Source organism: Panthera uncia, chromosome F2 (genome assembly GCF_023721935.1).
Source record: "Panthera uncia isolate 11264 chromosome F2, Puncia_PCG_1.0, whole genome shotgun sequence".
NCBI classification, from domain to species: domain Eukaryota; kingdom Metazoa; phylum Chordata; class Mammalia; order Carnivora; family Felidae; genus Panthera; species Panthera uncia.
The window spans coordinates 1,824,620-1,837,632 of NC_064812.1; the positions used below are offsets into that span (position 1 = coordinate 1,824,620).

At 60.1% G+C, this 13,013-nt stretch overlaps 1 protein-coding gene across 2 annotated transcripts in view; it reads left to right on the forward strand.

Moving 5' to 3' along the window:
* The window catches only part of TSNARE1 (t-SNARE domain containing 1), a 150,921-nt gene that overhangs the window by 25,791 nt on the left and 112,117 nt on the right, over window positions 1–13,013 (forward strand). For both annotated transcript variants that reach the window (XM_049632857.1, XM_049632856.1), the window contains exon 2: window positions 10,814–10,939. In XM_049632857.1, the coding sequence (XP_049488814.1) occupies window positions 10,852–10,939 (88 nt within the window). In that variant the 5' untranslated portion in view covers window positions 10,814–10,851. The remainder of the gene's footprint in view (window positions 1–10,813; window positions 10,940–13,013) is intronic.

The window sequence follows — 13,013 nt, forward strand, 5'->3', positions numbered from 1 at the left end:
AGGCCTCTGCACAGGCTCACTGTCCCCCCAGCACCCCGGAGGCTGAGGAGAGGGCAGGGCGCCCGTCCCGTGTGCGGCCTTTCCTTTGACGATGTTGGGATTGTGCACCCTGCTTAGGAAACTTCCCTGCGCTCGGGTGAGCTGAGAATCCCCATTTCTTGTCTGCTGCACGTGTGTGTGTACATGGGTCTGTCTTGACACTTCCTTATTCCGTCGGTTGACGTCTTCACGCACAGAGTTGCAGTTATGGAGGCGCTCCAGTGTTTGCTGTACTAGCTTTGTGGAGAGAGAATTCACATACCCTGAAGTTCACCCTTTGGAAACGTATAGCCCAGCGGTTTTCGGACTGTTCACAGAGCTGTGCCTCCGTCAGCACTCTCTCATTCCAGAACCTTCTCGCCGGCCTAAAAGAAAGCGCACAGCCAGGAGCAGTCCGTCCCCATCCCTCTGCCCCAGCCTCCGGCAGCCACCTGTCTGCTTTCTGTTCCCATGGATTTGCTCGTGCTGGACGTGTCTCCTAAGTGGAATCACACCCGTGTTGTTTCCGTGCCGGATCCTTTCTGCCCGTAGAATGTTCTCCAGGTCCGTCCGTGTCGTGGCCTTTGCCCACCCGTCATTCTCAGGATGTCGGGTCTGGGGATAGTGGTCCTTCCCGTTAGTTTGTTTGCTGTTTTCCTGGATATCGTCTGTTCCTCTTGCCTTTCCACGCGGACTCACTCTCAGCCTCTGAGCTCCCTGAGGAAGCTCGCTGGGGTTTTTATCAGGGTGGGACAGCGGACATCTTCACGAGGCCGGGTCGTCCCATCCGGGAGCAGGGGGTTCTTTCTGCTGGAGCGGTTCTGCCCCTCTGTCCCCCTGGAGTGATTTACAGGTTCCTCTTAGTCATGCTTCCCGGTTCCTCTCTCGTTCCTGCACGTGTGTTCCCGGGTGTCCTGTCCTTTTCGTCGTCGGTGCGGTGTCTTTGCTGCTCTGTCCTCTCACCGGTGTCCGTGTGTGGAGGTTCCTGCCCTCTGATGGCTAATTTCGCACCCTCCTGCAACACCCGCATCTTTGACTTTCGGCATTCGGGTTGGGTTTTACACACATGCCCTCGTGTCAGTGGCAAAGAGACTGTGCGTTCCGTTTCCTTGTCGTCCCTCGGTGGCCTCTGCCGTCAGGCCGCGTGGGCTGGCGTTGGGCAGTGCTGGGCGTGGCGGTGCTTCTGCCCTCTCCTGGGCCTTCTATCTAAGGGGCGTTGACCTCATCATCTCCAGAAAGTTCTCCTCTGTTTCCGTCAAGGGTTTGGTGGCCATCTGTGGACAGCTTGTAAGCTTCCCTCTGGTCCACTGCTGTGGCTGCAGGCTCCTAACGTTGAATATGCTTTGCATTCAGGGCGAAAGAAACACCTGGGGGTTTGGACTTTGTTTTCTTAGTAACCTATGGAGTGTTTTCACATCAACGCAAAACCGGTTCGCCATTTGTTTTTGGACCGCGTTTATCAGGTTTCGGTACCAATGTTATACGTGCTTCACCGAAGAGAGTCGGGAAGTTTCCCTCCATCGTCAGCGCCCCGGAATAATTTATGGAGCATTGGAAATGTGGCAGAATTCCCCTGCAAAACCATCTGGCCCTGGTGTTTTGTGGGGGTGGCTTTATGATAACGGTTTCTATTTCTTCTCTCCAGATTCGTCTGTTCAGGCTGTCTCGGGTGGGTCACTTTTGGCGAACCTCACTTTCCGGAGACACAACCCCTTTCATCTGTGTTGCACCACTTTGGCGTGTAGACGTTGGAAAGCACAGCCTTGCGATTCCGTAACCTTTTTTCTGTTTCAGCGATTCTTCTTTCTTTCTAATTTTTCACATGACATATCTCTGCTTCCTCCCTCTTTTCTTGAGCGTGTTAGTGGTTGTCTCCTTTGTCAGTAGTCGAGAAAATAGGGTTTTGATTCACAAGTCAGATCTATTGTTTTTCCACTTCTTACCTCGTTAATATTTGCTTTTATTTATGTTGTTTCTGTGGGTACTCTTGAATTATCTTACTGCTTTTTTTAACTTATTTTTTTAAGGGTAGATGTATTCATTAGAACATCTTGGGCTGCAAATAACAGGAAATCAAACTGACGTGAGCTTACGTGACGTGGAAACAGCCCACGAAGCTCACGGGAAAGCAAAGGCGGGCAGGAGGCAGGTGTTGGGGATACTGCGCTTCTCCGTGCTTCCCTTCGCATGGCTCCCCTGTGCGTGAGCTGCTGCAGGCCCCCCGGGCCTGTGGTCAGAGGACGGCTGCAAGCCGAGGGGACACGGACGGCAGGCACAGAAGTCGACGTCATTCCTGGCACACCGTCCTCCACCCTCGGAGCGCTGTGCGCGGTGGACACCTTAGCTGGCAGTGCATGGGTAAACGCATGGCTTTTTCCAAACCCTTAAACTAAGAATTTTGCTTGTTTTTACCTTTTTTCACGAAATGTTCAGTGTCGTGGATTCTCCTCTGGTCACTCTCTTAAATGTATCTTATCGATGTGTTTGTGCGATGTTTTCACTGTTTGGTTCTTTTTTGGAAATTTCCAAAGTTTTGTTTGTATTTTTTCTTTTTTCTCCTAAGAGTTGTCTAATGGATCGTGCTTAAAATGGGAGGGGCTTCTTGGTTTTTGGACACGTTTAAAATACACGATCACGCTGATGCCAGTGCCTTGGTTCCCCAGCCTCAAGCGTCCGTCCGTGGACACGGCACGTTTCTTCACTCACGTACGTGTGCTCTGCTTTCCTTCTTTCTTTCGGTTTTTAATATTTATTTGTGTTTGAGAGAGAGAGACAGAGACAGAGCATGAGCAGGGGACGGGCAGAGAGAGACAGAGGGAGACCCAGAATCCGAAGCAGGCTCCAGGCTCCGAGCTGTCGGCACAGAGCCCGACGCGGGGCTCGAACTCACGAACCGCGAGATCGTGACCTGAGCCGAAGTCGGACGCTGAACCGACTGAGCCACCCAGGCGCCCCTATTTTATTTTTAACTTACAAGTTTTGGGGCACGATAATTGTAGGTTACAGAAGAGTTACCAGATGGATAGACATCCAGTGTGCATCCCGGTGCCCCTCCCCACCTTGGCTTTGTCCTTCCGTGTGTGCGTGTGTGCACGCACGCGTACGTGTTCCCTTCTGGACCGCTGGATGGTGAGCGGCAGACAGGATGCTCCCTGGTCCTCAAACACACCGTCTTACGCAACCGCGGCGCGGCAGTGCCAGTCGGGAAAGTGACACAGGTGCAGCTCTCGTCCCGGGATCTTGTTCGTGTTCATCGGGGCAGAGCTTGTGAATTGTCCTCATAGCACCTTCTTACAAAAGAAATCCAGGACCGCCTGTTAGTTTAAGCGATGACGTGTCTTCAGCCTCCTTTGCTCTGGGACGATCCCTTGGTCTTTGTGTCCCGAGATTGCATTTGTGAAGATGGCAGGTCAGTTATTGAGTAGACGGCTTCTCAGTTTGGTTGTTTCTGCTGTTTCTCGCGGCCCTCGGCCGGTGGGGGGGGGGGCATGGATTGCGGAGGTGCTGTCGCGTGCTCCTCCGTGCGCGGTGACCGTGTTCACTTAGATCATTTGGTTAAGGGGATGTCTGCCAGCTGCCTCTGAAAAGTTATAATTTTTCCATTTTTAATTAGCAGGTATCTTGGGGAAGATCTTGGAGCCTGTGTGGCTGGCCTCTCATTTAGCAGACCTGTCCCGGCAGCTGTAGCACCCTGGACACGCTTGTCTGAATCAGGGTCGTGACGGCCACCCCTCCCCCACTCCCTCTGCGTTATCGGCTTTCTGCTCGAAGGAGGAGCTTTTCCTTTTTTCCCTCATTTATTTATTTGTGACCGTGTGGACCCGTGGGTTTTTATTTTGTGCAATGATTGTAATCCTTCGTTACTGTTACTTATTTTGGGGCTCAGACTGTCCCGGATGTGGCGGTGGAAGCCTTCCCACCGGCTCCCGCGTCCTTTGGTGACGTCCCCACCTACCTTGGAGCACTTCCCGCTCTGTCGAGCGAGCGGGAACACCCTGTTCCCAGTGTATCTGTTCCCTGCTCTGCCCCGGCCCTGGGATCAGCCGTGTCTCCAGGGAGTCTGAATTCTTCTTGGGGAAGAATGGTGTTTTAGCATCAAGATCAGCGTGCTGGGTGTGCTTCCTGCTGTGGGGAGACAAAGCGAGGAAGCGAGGAAGTAACGAGCGTCTCTCTCTCTCTCTCTCTTACACACACACACACACACACACACACACACACACAGGACCATGCCTGTGGTGACATCGACCTGCACAGGCCTATGCGTGTTGAAACCTGAATCCAAACGGGAGACTCCAAGCTCCGGTCGAGTGGTGCTCCCTGGGGAGGGGAAGCGTGCTGGGCAGAGGTGAAACAGGCTGAGGGGAGGTGTCCTCCTGCTGCTGCCTGGGGAGGGTGCCGAGGGCCGGCGGCCGGCTCCCAGGTCCTGCCTGTCTCTGTGGTTTGGAGTAGGTCACTTTCTCTTTGTGCGTTCAGTGTTGTCATCTTAAAAATTGGGGTTTGGGTTGGATCAGGGAGTACTCGGCACAGGTGACCCCACCCCTGCCATGGATGCACGGTAGACGTCCGTCCTCACGCAAGGCTGCCTGTGACTCCAGACGCGCCCCAGACGTTGCCTGCGTGACACTCCTGTCTTGGTGCTGGGTGTGCCCGGATCGGCGAGCGTGCTGGGTAGCTGGGTCTTGTGACGTCGTGGCCTTCGCCCAGGGTCTCCAGGCCGGCTTGGCTTCCGCAGCACCCGTGAGGGCACGTTGGTGAGACAGGCATTTTGGGGGGCCCACGGGCAGCAGTCCGTCGAGGGAAGCGCGGGCGCAGAGGGTAGCGGCCCAGCCTGACGCTGCTCCCCTGGGCTGACTCGTGGTGTCCGCCTGCCGCGATCGGCAAGCCGGGGCTGCCCGGCCTCTGCCTGGAGCAGCGTGGGCGGGACTGGGCATCACAGCCTCCAGCCTTGCCCTCCCCGGGGGCCGCGCTGCGGTCTCTGAGCAACGCAGCTCTGGGGCTCCTGCCTCCCCGGAGTGGCGTGGCCGGGGTTGGCGGCTGGGCCCCGGGCGGAGCCGTGCGCGGGGCAGCGCTGGCTTCGGGTCCCCTCCCAGCGGGCCTCCTCGGTCGTGCCAGGCGTGCGGCCTGGTGAGCGGAAGGTGGTTCGCAGCGGGACGGTCCGGGCGGTGGGGGGAGGCCCCGGCCAGCTTTCCTTCTGCACCACCTGGTACCACGCTCTTCTTCTACCCGGCCCTGCCTCCTCCAGGAAGCCTCCCCGCCTCCCTGCTGACCCCTCACACGGCAGGCACTGAAGGGAGCCGGTGCCCGTTTGCCGCTCTCTGTGTTGGACACGTTTCTGGTTATGGCTTGGGTCCTGTCCCTCAGCCCGGCACTGTGCCCAGAGAAGGGCTCGCCATGTGTCCAGGGAGGGGCAGGGGGGTCCCGGTGCCACTGCGGCCCGACACCCACTTGGGTCTCAGAGGGGCGGGCGGGTGCAGTGTTGCCTGGAAAGGCAGATTAACCAGGGGTGTGGTTGTGCAGGGGTGGGGAAGAAGGGCAAGAGAGGGGCAGCAGGGTAGAGACGGGCGAGGACTCAGGTGAAGGACAGCGCCCCAGGCCAGAGCCCAGGCCTGAGGGCCAGGTCCCCAGGGCCGTCAGCAGGGTGAAGTCTGGGTGGGACCGAGGCAGGGTCCCCATGATGGTGCATCGGTCTCCTGCCTCCTTTCTTGTCTGTGCCCAGCTGGAGCTTGAGGCCCACGGGCAGGGGGGACTGTGTGATGCTGAGTTTGCTGTGTCCCCATCACAGCGCAGGTCAGCGGTCCAGGGAATGAGACCCAAAGATGAACTCACTCCTTAGTTCACTCAGGGCTGGACAGCTGCCCATTTTACACTTGAGAAAACAGACGCCTGCTCTCCATCCTTGGGGTCCCCTCCAGCTTGAGGGCTACCCCAGTCTAGAAAATACTGTCCTTTCTCTGCTGCCAGCAAGGTCAGCCGGGGTCTCGGGACTCCCCTGCCTCTGACAGCCCCAGGCCGATGGAAGGAAGCTGCAGGCAGAGGTCATGTCCTGCTCGGGAGCCCGTCTGGGGCAGAGCCGGCCCTGTCCTGGCCCTGGCACCGGCCCTGGAGGCCAGGCCGTTGGACTCCAGCCTGGAGCTGTGTCCGCTGCTCTCTCCCGACCAGGGTCCGGGGGCGTCCTGCTGTCCATCTGTTCTCTCCTCTGGGGCCTAGGGGCTTTGTCCTGGGGGCGGGGCTGTGTTGCTGGGGCGTTCCCTGGCACCCCCCGCTTCCTTTGCTGCCCCAAAAGCAGGATCTGGGCACTACAAGGACAGATGGCTCCCTCAGGCTGCTGGCAACGAGCCTGGCGCCAGCCCTGGGGGCGCAGGGTCCGAGGAGCCGGCGGCTCGAGGAAGCCGCTCGATGGGAGGCCTGCTCGGGAGCAGGCAGTGTTCCCGTGGCCTCCGGCAGCTCCGAGGCGGTCCAGGGCCCTTCCTGGGTGCTGCGGCCCAACAGCATCCCCCCCCCCCCCGCCCCCCCGGCCCTCCCGTGGGCCTTGCTGCCGCTTCCGCCCGCCTGGGCCCCCGGTGGCCGCCCCGGCCTTTGTCCAGCTGCTCCCCCTCCCCGTCTGACTCCACCGCCGCCTGCCGCCTGCCCTCGCCCGTTGAGGGTCGGGGCGCGAACTGGCTGCGGGCGGCTGAGTGGGAGCGGTGTGGAGGAAGCTGATGGCGCAGCCCGGGCACAGGGCGACTGGGGGACCTGAGTGTGTGCCCACGGCCCCTCGCTGTCTCCCAGCGATGTGGGGGGGGGGGCCCTGCTGGGTTCTGGGTCCCCCAGGGGCTGGAGCAGTGGGCCCAGGACAGGTACTGGTGTTTGGTGTTTCTGGTCCTCAGGCTGGGGCGCCTCTCTGTGGCCCTGGCAGCGGGGCAGCCTCACCCCCCGTCTGCCGAGCAGACACTGGTGGCACATGTTGCGGGCGGTACCCGGCGAGAGGAGGTTGCGGGCCAGACGAGGCGGCAGGCTGGGGGTCTTTTCCCTTCCCTGCCTCTGCAGGTGGGCTGCTCATTGCCCTTTGCTTGCCCGGATGCAGCCGAGGGTGGCCCCCGTGGCCTCCGTTCGCCCCTCAGTGGTGCTGTGGGCTCAGCCCCTCTGTCCCTTTCTGCTGCCCTCCCTGTGCTGGGCACATTGTGGGCTTGGGCTGGGAGTCCCTAGTGTTGCCCCCCCCACCAGTCTCTGTCACCTCCTCTGGCAGGCCCCGGGCTCCCCTGTGTGCGGGCCGCCCCTCCCTTCCGACCCAGTCGGCCAGTCCTTCCTGCGCCCGTTTGGACCCCGCTTGAGCTGCTTCCTCTGGGGAGCTGCCAAGCCCGCCCAGTCCGGGGCTCTAGCCATGGCCCCCGGCCCCACAGCTTCCTGTCCCAGGGGACATTCCCGCCGACTCCCGACAGATGCTCACGACCCCAAGGCTGTGCCGGGGCCCACCCTGTTCACACCGGACACGGTGCCCAGTGCCCTGTGCCTGCCTGGGGTCCTCGTAGCCCCCCAGGACAACATGGTGACTCTGGGGCCACCCTCCAGGCATCTGAAGAGAGTGTGGGTCTCTGCCTGGGTCGTCTGCTTAAGGCAGACTCCCCCGCAGCCCACCGCTCTGTTTCCAGACTCCTCTTTCTGCGTGATGATCTCAGTGGAATCTTAAAAATGAAGCTTTAATGTTTCAGGATTATACACATACAGAGTGTGGAGAAAAAATGAGCCCTACAGTGGTTATTTGAGAAAAACAGGGGTTCCAGTTTCTTCTTCCCAGCGTCTGCTACTTTTGATCTTCTAGATCTTTGGGTAACTTTTCTCTGAATAACATGCTCGTTCACTACTTCTCCGTCGTTTCCAGCAGTTAGACACTATCCACTGTCTTGCAAGATGACGACTGAAGTGTCCTTTCACACGTGTGCTTGAACTCACACACATGCACACTGAGCACACACATGCACTCACACACCTGTGCACACACATGCACACGAGCACACACACCCGTGCAACACGCTCGAGCACATGCATGCATACATGCATACACACACTTGTGCACACACACTCGAGCACACGCACACACATGTGCAGACACGCCCAAGCACACACATGCACACACACACGCGCATATGCTTGAGCACACGCATGCTTGGTTGAGCATACACGTACACACACATGCACACGCTCGAGCACATACACCTGTGCACACACGCTCGAGCACACCCACACACTCGTACCTGCGCGTGCACACACACTCGCACACACACTTGCCCTCCTCCAGCACGGCTCTGTGCTGCATCCTATTGGCAGGTGGATGAGGCCGTTCCTAACTGCAGCCGCTGAGGGCTGAGCCTCGTCATTACCTGGAATCGTCCTCGTTTCCCCTTCACCGTGTTTCCCTGGGGCTCGGTTAGGTCCAGACGCCGCGGCCGTGATTGCATGCTCCCGAGGATGTGTGTCTGGAACCTTCTGCCGCTCTGTCAGCCAGTCGCCTCCCTGGCCCTGGCACAGCTTGGGCCCCGGGCCTCTTGGCTCGTGCCGCAGGCGGTCGTGCCTGTTTTCCTGGGTTCTCCGTCCTAGGGGGAGTGTGGGCTCTTGTCCTCTCCCAAGAAGGGCAGGGAAGGGCCTGCACCGTGTCAGAAAGTGTCTTCTGTGCCCTCACGGGGCCGCCGTGGTTTTAGGTTCTGTCCTCATGGCTCATGAGGGCCGTCGCCTTGAGTTTCTGAGTTGCTCATCCCCTTCCCTTGGTTTCCTCTGTCCCCACGATTCCTGTCCCTCGGAGGGAGGAGGCCCATCCTGGCCTCTGGGCCCGTTCTGTCTCTGTTCTGCTTCCTGGGGCAGACGTCTCCCACCTTTGCACCAAGCACAGCACTTGGGCGCCGTGGTGTCCCCAGTACCTTGGTGTGCCCTGGGCGCCCCGGACAGCGTCCTGTGGGGCTTTGGGGGCAGTGCCTCCTGTCTCCAGGGATGGCGAGGGGCTGGGTGACCTGGATTTGCCCCCAAGGAGGCCACCTGGGGAGGTCGTGTGCACTGGGGTCGCCCCGTGAGGTCCAAAACCCTTCTCTGCCGGCCGTGTGGCCTTGGGCGCTTACCCCTCTGTGCCTCAGTGTCCCCGTCTGCGGCGTGAGCAGTGGTGGGGTGCCCCCGCAGCTGCTCGTGAGGACGGCGTGCAAGCCCGTGGAGGCGCGCAGGGAAGCGTGAGTGTGCCCGCTGCTCTGGGCGCCAGCCCCGGCCGTTTCCCCGCCACGTTACACGGCTCTTCCCGGTGCCGCTCGCTCCGGGTTGTGTCCCCGTGTGTCCTGGGCTCCGTCTTCCACGTCCGACGTGCTCCCGTCAGGGGCTGGCAAGCGTGCGGGTGCCCGGCTTGCCGCGCCGAGACCTCCCCTCCAGGCCGGCGGTCACCCCTGCATCCTCTCTTGCTGCTGGCTCCTCCCGCTCTCCCTGCGCGGCCCGTCTCCCCTCGTGGGGCATCCGGGAAGCCAAGTCCAGCGGTGACCTCGGCAGGCATCCGGGATGTGAGGCCCGCGCTCCTTGGAGCAGGTGCGGGGCCCCCGGGGCCCCCCCCGACAGCTGCCCTGTTGGGGCCAGATTTCGTCATCCGCTCCAACCACCGTCACGTCGCAGCCGGAAGCAGCTGTGAGAACCAGCGCGTCCGTCGAGCCCGCCTGCAGATTTACCGGGAGCCGGGCGGCCCGTCTTCTTGCTGAGCTGTTCTGTCCGGGCACATGCAGTTGTGTGTCCTAAAGTTGTGTCGCCTATTTAACAGCTGATGGATTTACTGTTATTCTAAGATGAGTTACTGAATATAGTTTTACAACCTTGTTTTAATTTGTAACCCAGTAAGCACCGGTGGACGTCCCGCCCGTAAACCAGAGCTCTTTGGGGTGCTCCGGAGTTCCTGGCCGTGAAGGGGCCCTGGCTGGCAGACGGCTCGGGCAGCCCGCTCCGTGGGCCCCCACCGGCCCCGGGAGCTCGCAGGTCACAGTCCTGCCCTCTCGCACTCTCACGTGGGCTTTTGTCCAGGGCAGTGGAGTAGTGGCTGCTATGTGTTGGGAGCCCAGCCCGGCCTGCTGGGAGCGTGACGTGGCCGATCAGCCGCTCGCCGGACGGGTCTCTGTGCACACGGCACGTGTGCGGCCACCCGGGAAGCTGATGACCTTGGAGGGTCCCGGGGGGCAGTTCATGTCTGGAGATGTCCCTTCCGCCGCCCTGGAGCTGTGGTTCACCGGAGAAGCAGGTGGGGCGGGCAGGAGGCCGAGTGCCCGCGGCCGGGACGGCCGGTGTCGTGTTCAGGCGGCGATACAGGCGGTCGTGTTCCGAGAGTGCCGGGACCGTGGGTGTCACTTCCTGCTCTCTGTGCGCCTGGGAGGCAGGGCCTCGCGTCCCCCTGATCTTACAGATGGGGTCGCTGAGCCCACAGAGGGTCAGTGTCCCGTCCGAGCTGCATCGGTACCACGTGTCGAGGTGGGTCCGGCCCAGGCAGCCTGTCCCCAGCCCTCCCGCCGACTTGCGAGGCTCAGAAGAACTGAGCTGGAGCCAGAGGCTTGGCGGGTTCACAAGCCCCGTGGGTTCTCAGCTCGGCAGGGGTGGGCTTGCTCAGGGGAGAGGTGATTCCCGGTGTCTGTCCTCACGTGAGGACAGTGGGACAGGTGGGCACCTGAAGGGGCTCAGTTGGGCTGAGATGCAGGGGTGGGGACGACGTGAAGCCAGGCCGGTGGGCTGGGTGGGCAGGGGCCCGAGTGACCCTGGGTCTGGAGCACTAACTCCTCTTCCCTCCCTTCCTGCTTTTTGTCTCCTCCAGCTCTGTGGGAAGGCAGTGGCCCTGCTCTCCGTAAAAAGATGTCCTATGGATCCATCGCTGGCAGTGGTGGCCTGGGGAGCCACAGCCCTTTCGGGGGACCCTCCAGACAAGGCTATCAGCCCCTAGGTAATGACAGTGGCTCGTGGCGTTGGAAGGGTGGCAGGGGTGGCAGTGGGCAGGTCTCTGCTGTGTCGCGGTGGTGGCAGCGGTAGGTGGGCTGTGGGAGCAGTGCTGCCTGTGGCCAGGGGCTGGGGCGGGGTGGTTGGTGCTGGACTGGGTCAGCACCAGGAGAGGCTTCACTGGGAGAGGCGGCCCGCCGTGGGGACGGACCTGGTGTCTGAGGCCATTCTGGCCTCAGGCTGGCACTCAGCAGGTGCCCCGAGCTGGTCTGGGGGTGCCTGGGGTACCTGGCCAACAGCTGAGTGGATGGATGGCCTAGACTGGTCTTCCTAATGACAGTGTGGTGCAGGGGTGTAATTTTCGCAACACACGGGAGGAAACTGAGGCCAGGCGGGCTCGGGGCTCCATGCAGCTGGTGCAGGGCAGAGCGGGGACCCCCTTCTAGGACTCCCAAGTCCCTTTGTCCTGTCCCAGCACCGCCTCACTCTGAACAGCATGGTTCTGGCTTCTTTGTCTTCTTCCTAGTTTTGCCTACGTGTGTGTGTGTATGTGTGTGTGTGTGTGTATGTGTATGTGTATGTGTATGTGTATGTGTATGTGTATGTGTGTCCGTCCGTCCCCGCAGGGCCCCCTGCTGCCTTCGCACGTCTTGGAACTTTGTTCCGTACGATTTATTATTCTGCCGTTTGCTGGCTTTGCTCCTGAATATCCCTGATGTCGAATGTCGCTGTCCCCTTGCGTCTTCCTGCTCTGTGGCTGCGTGGCACCTGCATGGGTCCACGTGCAAGGGCTAGCGTGGGCGTCTGTTTGGGGCGCCGTCGCCCGGCAGGTGCAGGGGACCCGTTGGCTCTGTCTGGGCTGCCGCGCACCCAAGGCGCGTGCTGGTCCCGCTCCGGTGCCCCTGGTGCCCCGTCCTGGTCAGCTGTGCTGGCGCCACCCCGGTGCCCTTGGTGCCCCATCCCCGTCATGCCGCGTGGCAGCCGGTGGCGGGCGGTGACCGTTCGCGGTCTGTGGGTGGGGAACGGTCTCTTCTGGCTTTGCTTTCCATTTCTCTGGTGACCGATGGGACGGGTCCATTTCTTCTCCAGCTGAGAACTCTTCCCGTTAATTCTCCTCTCAAGTTTGCCGTGTTCCTGCTGATTTGTAAGGGTCCCTTCTGCATCCTGGACGACCCGTCGTCAGCTGGCCCTCCGCATCTTTGCCCGGCGGGGGCCTGCTTCCCTCTGTGGTGCCTGCTGGGCGGGTGCGGGCTGTTGGAGCGCCTGAGCGTGCCTGTGGTTTCTGTCACCTTTGCACTTTGGTTCAGTGTGACAAATCCTGGCATGAGCTGGTACCGGCTTGTTTCCTTTCCTACGACGAGATTTGGTTTTCCGGGGTCAGTCTTTCACTCACCTGGACTTCTGTTTACCGCGAGAGGTGTGTGCGGGGGTGGGGCCGTGATGCTGTTTCTCTAGTCCTGGGGCTAGTCTCCGAAGATGCCGTCCCATCCTGCAGGCCCGCAGAGCCAGAGTTCTGGGACAGCTTCCGCGTGGGCCCTCTCGGTCAGTTTTTCTCTTCCTGCCCCAAATCCCGCCTTAGTTTTCAGAGTTACGGGTTTTGGTATTTTTTACGTAAGTTGCCCTACTTGTTTTTCTCAGACATGGCTTGGGTGTTTCTGGCCCTTCGTTCTTGAACATGAACTTCAGACTCCCGCCCCTCGGGCCTGGAGCATTGGCGGGAGCTGCCGTGCACCTGCTGCACTCACCTGGTACAGGTGAGTCCTGGCCCCGTCATCGCCGTGGGCTTCCGGTCCGTGAGCGCGCCTTTCTCTTCCTCAGATCTTCTTCCGTATCGTTCAGTAAAGTCTTACAACTTTTACCGTAAAAATCTTACATACCTTTCGTTAGCTTTGCTCTCACGAAGAAAACGTGTTTGTCGATGCTGTCGTAAGCGGCACCGTTCTGAATATTACGCGTTCTAAATCTTTGTTGCTGGTTCACATACACAGTAACTGGTTTTTTAAAAAAGCAGTCTTGACGTTTTATTTACTTTTTAAACTTTCAAGATGTGGACGGTTTCAAACAGAAAAGTGGACATTGCA